General features: G+C 39.7%; 2 protein-coding genes across 2 annotated transcripts in view; one reads left to right on the forward strand and one right to left on the reverse strand.

Moving 5' to 3' along the window:
* Window positions 1–761: 761 nt before the first annotated feature.
* LOC306765531 (interferon-induced very large GTPase 1-like) lies at window positions 762–12699 on the forward strand (the record flags this gene model as incomplete). The annotated part of the gene is made up of 11 exons (XM_079253013.1): window positions 762–1046; window positions 1755–1823; window positions 3793–3895; window positions 4024–4055; window positions 4330–4426; window positions 4580–5152; window positions 5316–5356; window positions 5749–5848; window positions 7219–7284; window positions 7688–7725; window positions 7828–12699. The coding sequence occupies exons 3-11, from the start codon at window positions 3817–3819 to the stop codon at window positions 12697–12699; spliced, it is 5898 nt and encodes a 1965-aa protein (XP_079109139.1). The 5' UTR covers window positions 762–1046; window positions 1755–1823; window positions 3793–3816.
* A 3818-nt stretch (window positions 12700–16517) lies between these two features.
* LOC306765299 (galectin-2-like) overlaps window positions 16518–16944 on the reverse strand; it is a gene marked incomplete at its 3' end in the record, with an annotated part of 8452 nt that continues 8025 nt past the window's right edge. Inside the window, exons 4-5 of the mRNA XM_079252712.1 lie at window positions 16836–16944; window positions 16518–16664 (exon numbers count right to left, since the gene is read on the reverse strand). The exon at window positions 16836–16944 is cut by the window's right edge and continues 63 nt beyond it. Coding sequence (XP_079108838.1) covers window positions 16518–16664; window positions 16836–16944 — 256 coding nt within the window. The remainder of the gene's footprint in view (window positions 16665–16835) is intronic.

Here is a 16944-nt window from a genome sequence, read left to right on the forward strand (position 1 = left end):
CTTTAACCGTTTTTCAGATTTGAAATCCACAGAAGTTAGCAAGTTAGTTAATTTCTGTGATTCCTTGGGTGGAGCAATGGTGCCATCTAGCAGACACCCTCGAACAGGTTGAGATATGCATTTCAGGCTGATTAAATACACAGTGATTAACATTATATGCTGTTGTTATTAACGACTCTGACTCAAAGTAACAACTTGTGTGAAAATGATTTCTTGACCCACCAGGTCCGTGGAAAGTGAAAATCATCGATGAAGTGTATTGAAATGTCTTCAAATGTCTTGATGAAATGTCTTGTACCTGTTAACAAACCTTTTCCCCTTTTGACAGCAGCAAAACTGTTTTAAGGTTCATGTTTATAAGGATCATTCATACTTCTCATCTATAAATGGATTTTATAGACATGTTTTGAGATTGGAAAAATGTTAAGTTTAATTCCCCAAGAACTTAGTATGTTGACCCCATGTCCTGACCCCTGCGCTCTGACTGGATAATCTGAAGTCCGCCCCAGAGCGCAGGCAAATTTAACTGCGGGTCTTCCTGGAACTCTTCTTTTTTTTTTTTTCTGCTCTTGTTTTTTTCGCTCTCGTCTTTTTTTTTCTCTCTTGTTTCCATTTCTTTCCTTTTCTTATGTTTTCTTGTTCTCTTTTGGTATTTTCTCTTCCTTTTTCGTTTCACTTTTGCTTTAGGTGTGTTTTTGTACATCTGGCGCTGTGTTTGTTTTTCATTACAGTAAGCTCGCTCGACTGCTTAACACCAGAAAACTCATCCAATTCTGGCTGAACAATTTTTTTGCTTCTGACACACCATCGAAGCTGCTCTCCTGGCCCACAAAGACTGTGACCAGTAACGCACGGACAACCCGAACGTTACTGCTCCAGCTGATCCCAGGACTTTGCCGGCACCCGTGACCCGTGGATTCTAATCGGAGTTGGGTCCAGCTTCAGACGTCGAACCAGGCGGTTCCAGGCGAGCTCCTAACTTCTGTGGAGGTCCCCTTTCGACAAGTATCGGGACGACCACTGAATCCTTGCCCACTGGACCCAAGGTTCGGCTCGAGCTTCCATTCTCTCTCTCTCTCTCTCTCTCCCTCTCCCTCTGTCTCTCATCTTGGCTAATTCAGTATTTGATGTTTGCTGACGCTATTTCTGGTTTACAATATTAATTTAATTTGTGCCTGATGATTTTAACCGGTGTGGGTTTTAATAAAGTGTGTTATATTTTAAGAAGTCGTGGTAGCGTGATCGATCTTTGAGAAGTGATTTGTTCCCTCTGACGAGAACTTACGGTAAGCGTATTTTGAGACTGATGGTTATCTGTTATTAGACAAAATATCTTTGTCATATTACGGTATTCCCTGCCTGACCGTATAACAAATTTAGGGTTGGGTGGTGCCCCGACATCGTCCGCCTGTCTAAGGACACAGCGAATTAATAATTAAAACACCCACTGTCGCTCCGACAATGGATCCCAGGTTAACGTTAATGATATTACGCTACAGCTTTATAGAATGTCTTATCTGAAAAACACTCCCACTCATCAGTATGAGGTACAGATTAAACAACGATAATGAATGTAATCTCCTGTCTTACTGTTATATAAGCTGTTTTAAAAATCCTGTGAGTTCAAAGGTTTGAGAAAAAAACACTATTACTTTCATTTCTCACGCTTAGTTTATCACAGAAAGTGGGGGGAGTTTGTAAGAGAATATAAATATATACAGAACCTGATATAATATTATACACATTTCTGACAGGGTTGGTGGCACTTCTGACCAGGCACAGCTGCAAAGACCAGGCACAGCTGAGAAAACACACATCTGAGGGTGAGTTTATTTAACAGAATCTGACTTTTTTTGGTATTAAGACAAAATTTTTTCAACTAGTTTGTGCAGACAAGCCTTTTTTAAATGAATATTTAATTCTACTTTGTGGAAATGGCTAAAAGGGTTGTGCCAGTGTGTTAAGATATTGTTGGAAAGGAAAGAGAAAAAAAGTGCAGATTTGAGAGTTTTCTACATTCCTGTTGCCGTGGGGATGAGTCCCAATCCTTGACTGTGTTAAAATTTTTTAACAGGATTCATTTTCCACTTCATGTTTTTGTTCCTCTTTTGGGGGTTTTAGGTTTGACATCTTTGTAGAACCCTTCTGCAAGGCAACACATTCCAAATTGATTCATAGTGCTAATGGTGTTTTTTTTAGACTATTGTATTTATAATTTTATGTATCTGTACATTCATGTTCATGACAACAACTGACAGCTTGAAACAGCAGACACTAAAGTCCCTCCATCTGTATATGTGTGTACAGATTACATGTCTGATAGAAAAGACACCAAAATGATTTTATGGCAAAGCAAGTTTATTAGTTAAGTACAGTTCATGTAGAACACTATTCAAAGTTTCACATAAACATTAAAAGGATTACAGTTGGGTGCCGAAGAAGCATTGAAAAGTACATAAAATAATCCTAACATCTTATAAAGCAAGAAAGAGATAAGTGAAAAGATACAGACAGTTTTCATGCACAAGGAAATAAATGTCTTAAACCTGGATTTAATGTGTCTATTTAGTGAGAATTTAATCTCCACTTGCAGTTTTTTTTCACTTGTTTGCAGCATAACAACTAAATGTTACTTCTCCATGTTTGGACTGGACTGAGTAAATGTATGCTCACATCTTCCTATTCTACACAGAAGCTATTTGGATTGTGCGTTTGCTTCTTCAAAAACTCAATAAAAATAATTTGCTTGCAGTTTTTCACAGCTGCTGAAACTCATTTCCTGAAACTTCCACCCATTTTCTCAAAACTTTTAAAGAAAATCCAAAATACATTAAAAAAAAAAAACTCAAGACTTTTTCATCAGTCAATTGTTCCCTCAAAATTAATGATCATATTGAAAACCAAACATTGTGTTCAGATCACACACAGCAACCAAAAATATATTTATGTAACAGGTATGTTAAAATATTTTATATTTCACCAAAAACCTGCTTTATGTACACTTTATTCTGTATTATTTTCTTATTTTTATTTCATGCATTTATTTAAGTGCAGAGCTTTTATTTTTCTTAATGTGATTCTGGTTTCCTGTTATGACATCATTTCCTGTTCGCGCTCTGCAGAAGCAGCCTCGCTGAGGAGAGGTGAGTCTGGGAAGGGCTTCACCTGTTATAATGGAAAAATGTGCAAATATGGTTCAGACTTCTTTCAGTCAGTGTCATACCCAGTTGTGTTGTTATGCTACAAATTTTTTTTATTGTTATGTCTGTTAGTCTGGATGCAGTACAGAACTTTTATTAAAAAAAAAAAAAAAAAAAAAAAGCTCATTTGTCGATGTTCAGTTAGCTGAAGCATTTGTCTGGTCTTTCATGCGGTCCGCTGGATTTTCTTCTCTGTTGAAGGTTTGCGTGATGAAGCCAGGTCAAAGCAGTTCCTGTACTGATCAAACTTTGTTTTAAACAAGTATGGGAGTTTACCAATTGTTTTATTGTTTTATTTAATGAACTGTGATGCTGTGAATACTTTTAGTAAAAAATAAAATGTTTAAAAAACACATTTTAAAGAACCATGTAGGGAGATGCTTTTCCTGCAAACAATGTACATGTTTCAGATGGATGCATGAAGTTAAACGTTTTCATGCTTGTGTTTAATGCAAACTCCAGCTTAAGTTTAATTTTTTTTTTTTTTTAAAAGAAAATGAAAGTAAAAGGGACATTTCACCTCTTTTCTTATCAATAAACATGTGCCGAAGTAGTCTATAGTGGTAAATGTGTGATGAACTTTGTCTTGCAGTTGTAAAGATGAAGAGTTGATAAGATGGAGGAGAACACAGAGAACACAGTAGCAGGAGGGGACGGAGGGTCCGAAGTCATATCTGTTACCTCTGAGAAAGATGGTAATCTACAATTCTAAAAATCAAACGAGGCAATAAACAAACAGCAATAAAATCCCTCATGAAGAGTAATTTACTGCCTAACTTTCAGCTGATCAGATATGTTCTGCTTATTTTTTATGACCCTGCAGTTCGAGGAGAGAAGAGTGAAGCTGAAACGGGGGTGAGCACTAAGATGTTTTACAACAGACAACACTTTCATTGACCTCAAATTATGACCTTTTTACAAGTTCAGAATGACTGCAACACACATGCTAATTACTAAACTATGGAAGTTCAATAACACTCCCCTCCTGCAGCCAGCAGATCTGATACTCTGAATTAGATCTTCACTGAACCAAGTCTTCCAACAGGCTCATAGTTAAATTTTTTTCTCAAACTCAAAATGTAATCAAGTCAAAGAGCAGAAATAACTCAGTTAATTATATTTTTCTTAGTGTCATCCAGTGAATGATCCTAATGACACTCAATGCTCAAAGAACACAGAAGAGGAGGATGAAAGGACGTCCACATCAGAGAGAAGTGATGAAAAAGGTAAAACTTTAGGGTGAGACTGAGATTAAACAGTGAAGAAAATGGATGTATGGAGGAATGTTTGTAATAATCAGATGTCAACAGATGTATTTTCACAAGTGAGTACATTGTTGTGAAACTCATTTTTGGAGTTTTTTTTTATTTGTTTTGCAGTCATGGCTGAACTCACACTTGTGTTACTTGGCGACCCAGACTCCATTGAGACTGACAAACATAACCTCCTCCTCGATCATGACAAGCAAACAAACGTGGAGCAGTTTTCATCTAAACTTTATGATTTGTGTGGTCGGCAGATCTGTGTCATTAATATGCTGGGTCTACCAAATGTTGACAAAATCCCATTAGATCAGACAGCGCATGCCTTTGTCCTGCTGATAGAAAATGGCCACCACAGCAGCCATTACAGTGCAGGAAAACAGTGGTTAGAAAGAACTTTTGGGAAGGAAAGTCTCTCTTATGTTATGACAGTCATGACTTATAAGTCAGATGAAAACTGTGAGCATGCACTTTTAGACCTGAAAGCTAATCCCAGTTTTGATGAAAAAAGACACCACATGTGTACAAGAAGTATGACAAATGTAAATGAGATAATTGAGCTTTTGAAAAAAATAGATGTGATGGTCTCTGAAAACAACCCGCAATGCTCCACTGGAGAGAGGACTGAGGTGAAAGAAGAGCAGAAAATGCAGGACCACACATCCCCCAAAGAAGAAACTATCACAAAAGGTAGGATGTTCAGTTATTTAAAGTTAACTAACTAAGCTAAGTAAGCTTAGCTAAGTTATTCACTTTTCAATAAAAAAAAATGTCTGATTGTAACGCTTTACTGTGACATTAGTCCTTAAATGTTAAACTTATGAGCAATCCTTTCCATTTTGTTTTTTTACAGCGGCTGAAGAAATGAAGACTGCAGTTGAAATTGAGTTAAAGGTAACGTACAAAAAAACTTTTTATTTATATTTTGGAAGTAGAACAGATCTGATTTCTGGATGTTGGAGCCACATTTTGAATTAAAGTGGAATAGGGTCAGTGTAGACGTCTGTTCAAGTACGAATCCTCAGGGGGGTACAACGTCTGTGATGTGCAACGTCTGCAACGTCTGTTCAAATATACTGACAGTGAAAACACTTTTTCATAAATGTAAAGATGAGAAGTTCAGCTGTCTGAAATGATTTTAATCTTTTCTAAACTTCTTGTCTTGTATTAAGTGTAGTCAGTCAATTAACACCGGAATTAGTTTTTAGGCTTGTAACTGAGAACATACTTAGTTTCCAGGACTCCAACATAACAAAAATAAAATGAATTTTTTTTTTTTTTTATAGTGTGATCAACCAAACCAATACGGCAATGTTGAAGACTCCAAGAAGAATGATGAGGATACAGCTGAACAACCTGAAATAAAACCTGAACCAAAGGAGACAGGTAACACCATAAGATTTTTTTATTGAAAAGTAACACATAGATAATAGATAAAATCAAATAGATAAACATAATACTTATTTTTCTAATAATACTACTACTTTGCAGTACTGTGGATTCATAGTGTGATATGAATATTATTCATATGTATAAATGCCAAGATACTGGCCTGCAAAGAATACATGCAGCGCCATACCCAAGTAGCCGGCATAGTGTACAAGGACATCTGTGCAGAATGTGAACTGGAGACCCCTAAGTCCCAGTGGGAAAAGTCCCCACAAGGTGGTGGAGAATGGGAGGGCTAACAGTGTGTTCAGACCAAACGCATTTTGAGCATCAAGAGCGTCAGGTTTACATGTAAAGTCTATGTGGAGGCTTGTCAAGGACGCGAGGAGCTTTCTCGCGTCGCGTTTGCGCTGAACATTTAAAAAGTTTTTCTAAGAAGCCAGAGATGGAAAGTCTGAACTTTGGCCGCTTGACGCGGAGCGTCAACCAATCAGAGCGATCAGCACGCAGCTCCTGGAGGATCATGTTGTGAACCCAGACACGGGGGTGAGATGCCTGACGACCGTGTTCCTCATTGCGTGCAGCTCACTGACTCTTGATTTGCGGCTCATGAAGCAGCCACTGGTTTTCTGAAAATACTATCTAAACAAGTCACAATAATCCTCAATGATATAGTTCTCTCCACAAATAAGAGCTGCAGGCTGCTTGCAGAAACTTTGCTGTTGTAACGGCCCTAACTGACCCTGTCAGAGTTGCCAGTTTTGGCTGATTTCAGCTTCGCCAAACTCTGCCAAAGAGCTGCTCCGTCGGTACCTTTGTGTATATATTGAAAAAGAAACACCCACATTCCGGAGGCATGTTGGCTCTCTGCTGAGTACAGCTCATGTTGCATTAACAGTGACTAGCACTGCCCTTCGAAGTATTCCCTCCACTGACCCACAATATCCCTATCTGAGGTGAGCAGCTCCCCATCCTCACTGTATACAGTGTTGATGGAGCACTACTTCACCCTCCTGAGTCACCAGATAGTAGACCAGAATCTCCTTGAAACCATGTGGAAGTCATTCTCCATGGCCTCGCCATCGGAGTCACACCCTTTTAGGTTTCACTGTTATTGCCCACATAATCATTGAAGTTCCCCAGCAGAACGAGGGAGTTCCCAGAAGGAGTATCCTCCTAACTCCCTCCAAGGACTCCAGAAAGAGTGGGTATTCCGAAGTGCTCAGTCAGGATTAGTCCCCCCACCCAAAGCCAGAGAGAGGCTACCCCCTCCCCCACTGGAGTAAACCCCAACACACAGGAAACCGGTTGGGGGGCAATAAGTATGCCCACACCTGCTTGACACCTTTCACCGGGAGCAACCCCAGAATGGAAGAAGGCCCAGTCCAGCCCCAGCCCGTATACTGATTCCAGAACCCAAGCCATGCATCAAAGTGAGTCCAGCTATATCTTGCCAGAACCACTCAACCTCACGCACCAGCTCAGACTCTTTTCCTGCCAGAGAGGTGACACTCCATGTCCTTAGAGCTAGGTTCTGCAGCCGAGAATCAGACCTGCAGGGTCCCCCCCCTTCGGCTGTTGCCCAGCTCACACTGCACCCGACCCTGACAGCCCTTCCCAGGCCATGACAGGCCATGTTTTAGGTTATTAAATAAACGAATATAAAGACAAGGTGCTACATAAGTAAGAAACCACAGCTGACCAAATGTCTGCATAGAACATATTAAACAATTACAAGGAAAAATAGGCAAAGAATAATTATCAGTTACATTTATATTGATTTATTTTTATCTGTTTATAAATATCACTTAACAGGACATCTTTTCTGTTCTGCAGGCGGCTTTGATTTGGATGTGGGTGGAAAAAACACAATGGTAAAGTGCTCATTGAGTTAACATGATCTGTAAAAATAATGTGTTCTTTTGGTATTTTTTTTATCTTTCCAAACAATAAATGGGTTTCTTACTTTATTGCAGTCATTGAATGGTTCTGAAGAAAATAAGAAGAAACGTCATCAGGAAAATAAGAAACTGCTCAGCAGACTTCACCTTCAAGACAAACTAGAATCCAAAATGTCACCTGCAGACTTTCTTAGAGTAGGTCAACCACTAAAACAGAGTAATGAGACCTTTGAGAAAGATTTGCCTCAAACATTTCTTCAAAGGTTAATGATGTTAGATTACAGAGCCAGATACATTCCTGTACGCCAGGAAACATCTGAGGTGAACTGCTTACAATCATTTCCAGAGTCTGACAGTTTTAATCGTGATGACAGTGACTTAGATGCTCTTTATAGCATCGGTCCAGATCTTGATCAATCAAAACAGACTCATGTGCACCCAATGGATGTCCAGATGGCAGTATTCCACTGTTCAGACAGCTTCCTTAAGCAGAACATGATCACAAAGTTATCACAGTGTCAGTATGCCCTACCTTTGCTTGTTCCTGATCCTGTCTCAGATGATATTGAGTGTCCTCTGTGGGCATTTAGACAAATAACCAAAACGTGGAAGATATCTGAGAAAAAAGAAAATTCAGTCCCTGTCACCATGAAAAGCATGCCAATCTGCAAAGCTGAGACACCGCTGGTATCATTTTTCCGTCTGGGTTCATTGTCTCTGTCTAAATCTCAGCTGATGAACACTTTGATCAACGACCGTCACAGCACCTTCTTCCACAGAAACTGTGCAGGTAGCACCAAGTCTCGTCATTTGATGGATGGTGTGGCAGAGATTGCCTGGTACTGTCCTGCTGGAAAACCCAATGATTCCTTCACAGACTGCATTGCCTTCTGTAATCTTCATGGTGATTCTCAAAGTGAATTGATTAAAAAACAGCGTGAAATACTGACGGAAAAATCTTCAGTCATTGTTCTTCTCCTACCAACTCTGGAGAAGAGTCAGGGGAGTAGTGCAGTCATACAGACCCTTTACAGGTCTACAAAGCCTCTAATTATTCTCATTGCTGATAATGACTGTGGTGGACTTCAGATGAAACCAGGAAAATACAAACTGGGTTTGAAAGACAGAAGCCAGTCAGATGTTTCTGAAGAGCTGAAGGGGATTATTGGAAAGATTTTGTCTGGACCACATACAACCTTCCAGCTTGAATCTTTGGCCGAGGTCTCTGCAATCAGACTGGATGAAAACGACTCAGTCTGCCAAAAAGGGAAATCTGCTGCTATGGAAACAGTGAAAATGATCGAGGGGATGGATGTTTCCAAAATCAAAGAGAAATTTCTTCCTTGTCAAGGCCAACTTTGGCATGACTGGTGCAGAACAAACAAAGAGCTGTATCACCTCAAAGGACACATTGAGAAGGAAAAAGAACAGAAGGGAAAAAAACTGATGGAATTACGACAGAAACAATGTGATGCTTCCTGTAGTGAACTGATGAAGTGGTTCACTAAAAGCCTCCTGGATCTGCCATCTACAAACAAAGAATATTTCCTGAAGTGGACTCAGATCCTAATAGACGGCCTCTCCACAGATGATCTCTCTTCAATTCTTCAAAACTATGATGAAACATGGTCTGAGGTCTTGGACTTGAAGAGGAAACATGATAAATCGGATCTGTTAAAGAAAAAACAAGTTGTCCTCGAACAGTTATCAAAAAAGCTGCAGTCAGCAACCTTTGGCTTGGAGCACATCTTCAGAGAAATGGGGCAGATCTACGAAGCCCATAAGTCTCAGGAGAAACCAACAAGAGGCCGACAGCCTGACTGGGTTAAATACCCTGAACTGGCAGCAGATCTGATGATATCAGGATACCCCATGGAGCTGATGGACGGTGATGCAGGTCATGTTCCATTAACATGGATCTCCAGTCTTTTGCAGGAAGTCATAAAGAAACTGGGTGACCAGAGAGTGTTTGTGTTGTCAGTGCTGGGTGTTCAAAGCAGTGGCAAATCAACAATGCTGAACGCCATGTTTGGATTGCAGTTTGCAGTGAGTGCTGGCAGGTGCACCAAGGGTGCCTACATGCAGCTGGTCAAACTTTCTGACCAAATCAAGCAAGACTACAAGTTTGATTATCTTCTGGTTGTGGACACTGAAGGACTACGAGCCCTTGAGCTGGCCGGGAACACCACTCTTCATCACGACAATGAACTGGCAACTTTTGTTGTTGGCCTGGGAAACATGACATTGATCAACATCTTTGGTGAGAATCCAGCTGACATGCAGGATGTCCTGCAGATTGTTGTTCAGGCTATCATGAGGATGAAGAAAATAAAGCTCTCTCCTAGTTGTGTGTTTGTTCACCAGAATGTTACAGACATTGCAGCTGCAGAGAAAAACATGGATGGAAAGAGACGACTGCAGGAAAAACTGGACAAGATGGCTCAACTAGCTGCAGAGGAAGAGGTGTGTGATGTTGAGTGCTTCAGTGATGTCATTGCATTTGATGTGCAGGAAGATGTGAAATACTTTGCCCAGTTATGGGAGGGGAGTCCACCAATGGCACCTCCAAATCCTGGTTATAGTGAGAGTGTCCAAGAACTGAAGAACATCATCCTGTCTAAGGCTTCAAAGTCTCCAGGAATCCCTCTGTCACATTTCAGCAGCAAAATCCAGGATCTGTGGAAAGCACTGATGAATGAACACTTTGTGTTTAGCTTCAAAAACACACAAGAAATTGCAGCGTACAGAAAACTTGAGGTCCAGTATGGTAACTGGACCTGGACCCTGAGGAGTGAGATGCTGAGAATTGAAAACCAGCTTCATCCCAGAATTGAGAAGGGACTGCTTGACAAGATTGAGAACAGTTATCTGATGAAAGAAATGAACAAAACATACGAAGAATTAAAAAAACAAATGGTAACTTACTTTGAGGAAGACAGAGACAAAGACATGCTGGTTCAGTGGCGGGGCCAATTTGAAAACAAAATTAAGGAGTTTCATGACGAGCACATCAGAGAAGTGAAAAGAAAACTGGATGAAGTCATCCAGCAGAAGAATGCTCGAAAAAAGCTTGACAACAAGAAAACAGAGTTTGAGAACAAGCTGCTGCAAAAGAGCAAAGAGCTTGCACACCAGTTAAAAGATGTCGTAGAAAATGAGGAAGACTTTAAAGCACAGTTCGACTTTGTATGGAGTCACTGGGTTGCTGAACTAACTTCAGATACAATACCTATTGGTGATATAAACCTCAAAGAAGATCAGTCAACTGTCCTTGGAGACCTTGGTATTGAGTGGTCTCTCATCGATGAGTCAAGAACTAGTGGGAGGTACAAAAACCTCTCAGAGACTGGAAATTTCTTTGGTTATGCAACCAAAAAGAAGTACCACAAACACTTCAAGGAAAGTTACCCACCTCAAGAAAGTCAGGCGGAACCCAAGAACACAAAGAAAGGTTGGACAGATGCTCTGAAGTCGGGATTTAATTATGTCAAACAAATGGCAGGATATGCTTCAACAGCACAAATACAAGTTGGAAATAATGAGTCTAGAAACAACTTCAATCATGAAGAACAGAACCTGATCAGATCCTTCATCAACAATGTGCAACAGGAATCACTGAAGGCCGTTAAGAGCAAACCTGTTGCAACAAGAGGCTACACTTCAACTTACCTGCAAGAAGTTGCCAAACATGTTCAAGAGAAAGTAACCCACTTTGAATCAGAGAGGAAGTATATCTTCAAGAAGGAGTTCATAGTCGATCTCTTACTGTATGTTTTTGACAGCGCAACAAGTTGGCTTTTACAGTCACACAAGACATACAAAGAAAACAATGATGCACTCACTTATTTGAACAGCAAGAAAAATGAATATTACAACATTTTCAAGAGCTACTGCAAAGGAAACTCATCTGCTGTGGTGTTTGGAGAAATGATGTGTGAAAGACTGAAGGTTTCGGCTATTGAAGCCGTCATTGATCAGACTGCAGTTGATCTCGCTGGCCACATGAGAAGTAATTTTCCAGCATTCAATGGGAACAGGCTGAACCTGGAGAAACATGTGCTGACGTCCCTTGCAGAGAAAGAAGACTTCGGTCAATTTAAAACCTACATCAAAAACCCAAGGAAGCAAGTTGAGGCTTTTATAAAAGAGGAAGTGAAGAATTACATCTTTACAAAGCAGAAAGATAAAGCACTGAAAATACTCAAGAAAAATGTTGATGAAATCAATAATCTTTTCAAGCAAGCTTTATTTGAGGCAACAGATAAAGTGAACAATCAGGCAGGAAACATAGACAAGTGGGTGAAGGTGTTTTCCACTTCAGTGAACAGCAAGCTGACACTTGACACCATTTTTTGTCAAAACTTCAGAGACATCAATCGTTTTGACTTTCTTAAAGAAGAGATCGAAAAAGGCCTTAAATCCATCAATAAGGAGATGAACAGTCTCCCATTGGATAAAGTGATGGAGTGCAGACAGACACCTGATCAGATCCTCATTGATCAGCTGTGTAACTGCTGCTGGGAACGCTGTCCTTTCTGTTCAGCTGTTTGCACCAACACACTGGAGAATCACAGTCCCGATAAACACAATGTTCCCTTTCATCGACCCTCTGGAGTTGAAGGATGGCACACAAGAGGCACAGTGGATCTGGTCATTGACTTCTGCACCACATTGGTTGGAAGTGACAGAAGATTCTACCCGAGTCGTGACTCAAAGGAGTCAGTTCATTATAGACTGTATCCAACTGCTGGGGAGAAGTATGCGTCATGGAGGATTACAGCAGATGAATCTAAGCTCACATACTGGAAATGGTTTGTATGTCGCTTTCAGAAGGAACTGGAGGCCTACTATGACTTGAAATTCCAGGGTAAAGGAGAAATTCCTGATGAATGGAGAAGCTACAAAAGAAAAAATGCAATTGAAAGTCTGGATGATATGGTCAAGTAGTGAGAAAACTGCAACAGTTGATGACTGTAGATCTGTCTGTTAAGACCAGGTAGTGGAAATAGTTTGCATGAAGCCACCCAACTAAGTGGAACGCCACCTATTTGGATAATGTGATAAATATGTACTCATTTATTTCTGAGTTTTATGCATCCATCAGGCCAAATGCAGCAAGATCAATATCAAAGGTTTTTTTTTTTTTTTTTTTTTAAATTCAATAATTTAGATGTGGCTGGGTGGTTATAAAAAAAACACAATAAATATGAGATCACCAAAATGTCTTATTTTTTTCCCCAATTTCAGTAGTGTGCAGAAACTGGTTTGATAGCCTTGTTGTAATTTATTCCTGACCTACACATCTGTATTGAAAGATACAAACAAGGCTCTGTTTGGGTTTAAATAATGGTTTAAAGATACAAATAGTCAGGATTAAGAATAGCCAGGAAGATTTTGGGCCATAGAAATATTTGCATTTTCTTGTTTAAAGAGATGATTAAGGTTTATCATGTGATTTCATTTGATAAGATGATTTATGAATTGTCTTCAATGTGCTAATTACATGGATCTTAGCTGCAGCCTGACTTGTTTTATATGTTGTTTTTTCTTTTCAGTATTTTGTCTCATGACTTGTGAAAGTTGCAAGTTTGTTTAAAAGTTGAAAAAGGCTAAAATAATTGAGAAGAAAGTTGTAATTTAGTTTATAAGGACAATGAGGAAGTTGCATATTTTTCCATCAAAAGTCTTGTTCCCATGTTCCCACATTCTCAATATTTGAATTATTATTATTATTATTAATAATTTACATTTAATGAACTGTTTGGCTATTAAAAACTTTATTTCTTTGCATATTTGTTTTTGAACTACAGCATTTTTTTTTTCAGTTTACCAACTAACCTAATAGATTTTCTTTAATAACCTGATTTTTATTTTCTTTGTCATGGTTCAACTCATGTTCAACCTTTTAAGTGATTGTTTAAATAATTATTGATTGATTAATATTCACTTGGGAGTTAATAATGACATTTTATACACAATGAATGTATTTCATCTTGTGTTTTGATTTATCCCCCACTTGAATGATTTATATTCATTAGTCGTGCTAAGTATAGGTATATTAGTAAATGATAGATATAAGATAAAGGGATAGTAAAGGTATATTAGTAAATGATAGATATAAGATAAAGGGATAGTAAAGGTATAAGTAAAAGATACAAGTAAAGGGATATTTCAATTCAATTCAAATATTATTTATAAGTGTTTTTCCAACATAAAAGATGTGACTCAATGCACTTTACAGTTTAAAATCATTTCTGTCCAACCGATCTTCCATCCATTATTACAGACAGAACCCTATCAGCCAACCTCAGCAGTCTCATAGGCCTGTGCCCGTGTCTTGGGTTGCCAGAAGTGCTGTCAGCGCTTGGTGATCTGTGCGTATGGTGAACGACCTCCCAAATATACACATGCTAGTGTTCGCAAGCACACAGGCAGAGCAGAGCCTCCATCTCTACCATCCAAAACTTCTGCTCAGCTCGAGGCGGTGCACGTGAGGCAAAAGCCATTGGACGTTCCACCCCATTTTGAATCTGGGAGAGAACAGCACCCAGCGCCACCCCGTAAGGGAAGCACAGCTGACCAATGTAGGGCGCAGTCAGGCTAAAATGGGCCAGTGTGGGCGGGGACGTGAGCTGCAGTTTGATGGTGGACACAGTTCCTTGGCATCGCAGGAATCCAGTCCCACACAGCCTCCTTCCAGAGCAACTGGTGCAGTGGAGCTGTTAAGTTTGAGAAGTGTGGCAGGAACTTGGGATAGTAGGCGGCCATTCCCAGGAAGTAAGACAGCTGGGACAGTCACTGTGGGTCTAGGAGGGACAGAATGGCCTTAAGGTGAGACATAACAGGGGTCATGCCCTCCTTCGAGAGCCTGAAGCCCAGGAACTCAACTTCCTCAACCCCGAACATGCAATTTCCAGCGTTCAGAGGGATCCCATGCTGTTTGAAGCTCTTCCCTTTAGTTTCAATCCACTTTCAAGTTAAAGACACTCTACTATGAACAGCGACATTGACATTTTCACAAAATATTTGTTATGTTTCTTTTATATTGGTCACAGTCATGTTTAAATCTTAGAAAGGGGGATGTAGACAGCTGTGCTGTTCTGTTTGACCCGACACTGTTGCCATATCTGGCTTTGATTTTTACTGAGAGCTACGTGATCTGGATCAGGCCCATGCAGAGACATCTAAACGGGCAGGTGCTCAGAGTCAAAGGGCACATCAAACCGAATTTAAAAGACTGCTGTTGTGGAAAAAAGTCTGTCAATGACGGGGAGTTTGGTTCTGAAGTGAAAAAGATTCCAAAGTTTATTGAACAGAAAATAAAGTACAGAATAATACAAATTGCAATTTGAAGAGACAGTCCAGGCAGAAGTCTGGAATGCTTTACGTGAGTTCAGGGCTGAACCATCATTTTACCCTCACATAAGGGTGTCAGTTGTCTGCTCTTAATCTATGTTATTCTAAACAAGAAATGTCTGTTGTTAGCTGTAACTCGCTTCGAGGAAGAGAATATTCTAACTAATCAGATCCCAGATGTCTGAATGTAGACATGTCAGGCCCTCTACACATTGCTATGTCTGTAAAGGGGAATAAGCAGACACTGTGTAACTAAGCTTAAGTTCATCATGACCTTTTCAAAAAGCCCACAAAGCCATGATCAGAAATGAATACAGGCTAGGACTATGAAATATATGAAAATCTAAATCATAACATAAAATTTCCACCAGCTGTTACAGTAGCAATGAACTACACATATGTAGCACAACGCACTGTATTATATACTGCAATGCAGATAGGTTTTATTTGGACATGAGTATCACAGTTACACAGAAAGAAAGAATGGGGATGGTCATAGCCAGGAAGCGAAAGAAAGGTCTGAAAAAAAAATCTGAACAGAGGAGTCTGATATTTAATCGCTTTTAGTGTACTTCTGTTAGCTCCTACTAACAGAAGAAGCAGCCTGGATAGTCTGGTTTCCTATATTCCCAGTGCAGACTGCAGAGGTGAAGATACTCCTGGATCATCCAGAAAGATGCTGCAACAGTAAATCCTAACATGAAACTACAGACGTTAAAAAGAAGAGGGAAGGAATATGTTTGTGTTACATGTCCCTATGACAACATGCAAAGCCGGCTGACTGATGTAGGAAGCAGCTTACAGTGGCTCACCACACTACATGAAGTTTCACTCTTATTTTTGTCGCCAGTCCATAAAGAGGATATTAACAATCTGCCAACACAATAATTGTGTTGTGATGATAAAAATAATCGGATTACATATGAATGAAAAAAGTGATGCCATTTATTTTAACACCATTCCCATCACTGATAAACATCCCAGCATGTTCATGAGGGTTACAGCTGGGCTGTAGAAGAGGGTCCCACATGGGTTTGTCTGAAGTTTCCAGAGGCGTCACCTGTGTTTAGGCATCTGTTTCCAGATGGATCTGACTGGGAATGTGTGCATATTTATCATTACATGGCCAGATTTTACATCCTCAGTGTTTGTCCAATCAAGAGAACAGGACTGACAGTCTATGTGATGTCAGTGTTACTTTTTATCTGAGAAGCAACTTTCAAACCCAGACTCAAAGCAGTCCTTTAATAATGATTTAAGCATTTTATTAATTCTCCAACAAAATATTTCCATTAAAAGACATATTTCAGATGTAAAGCAGGAAAGTACAGCTCTAAATGATTAATATTTGAACATTAAGTTTATGATTAAACTGTTAGAGCATTTCTGTGTTACAGGAGTTGCATTTTTCAGCAGATCTTAAAGCTTGTTAGTTTGAAGTCTCCTTTAACTCTGACGTAGCTGATTACATCCATGCCAGTGCGGTTAGGAAACTGGACCTCCTGTCCGTCAGGAAGCTCCACTTCAAACACATCTCCAGACAGTTTCAGCACAATCTGAAATGCAAAATATTCACTTTGTTTTAACCAAGAAAAAAAATTGTAGAAACTAAAAAGGATCTTTAGTGAGAAATGAGAAAACGGTTTGAGTTGCATGTTGCTGAACAAAAGGAGTCCAATGAAATCTGTGACCAGCTTTATTAAGGCATTTAGCCAATCTCTGCCTACCTTTACGTCACTGCCCCTCTGCAGAGGATTGTGTACTTCCCGTTGCTCGTCACCCCAGGAACCAGCAGACTTGGAGTTGCACACGAGGACAGCCCCATCAGCATCATCA

The sequence above is a fragment of the Telmatherina bonti genome (assembly GCF_933228915.1).
Source record: "Telmatherina bonti genome assembly, chromosome: 14".
NCBI lineage: Eukaryota > Metazoa > Chordata > Actinopteri > Atheriniformes > Telmatherinidae > Telmatherina > Telmatherina bonti.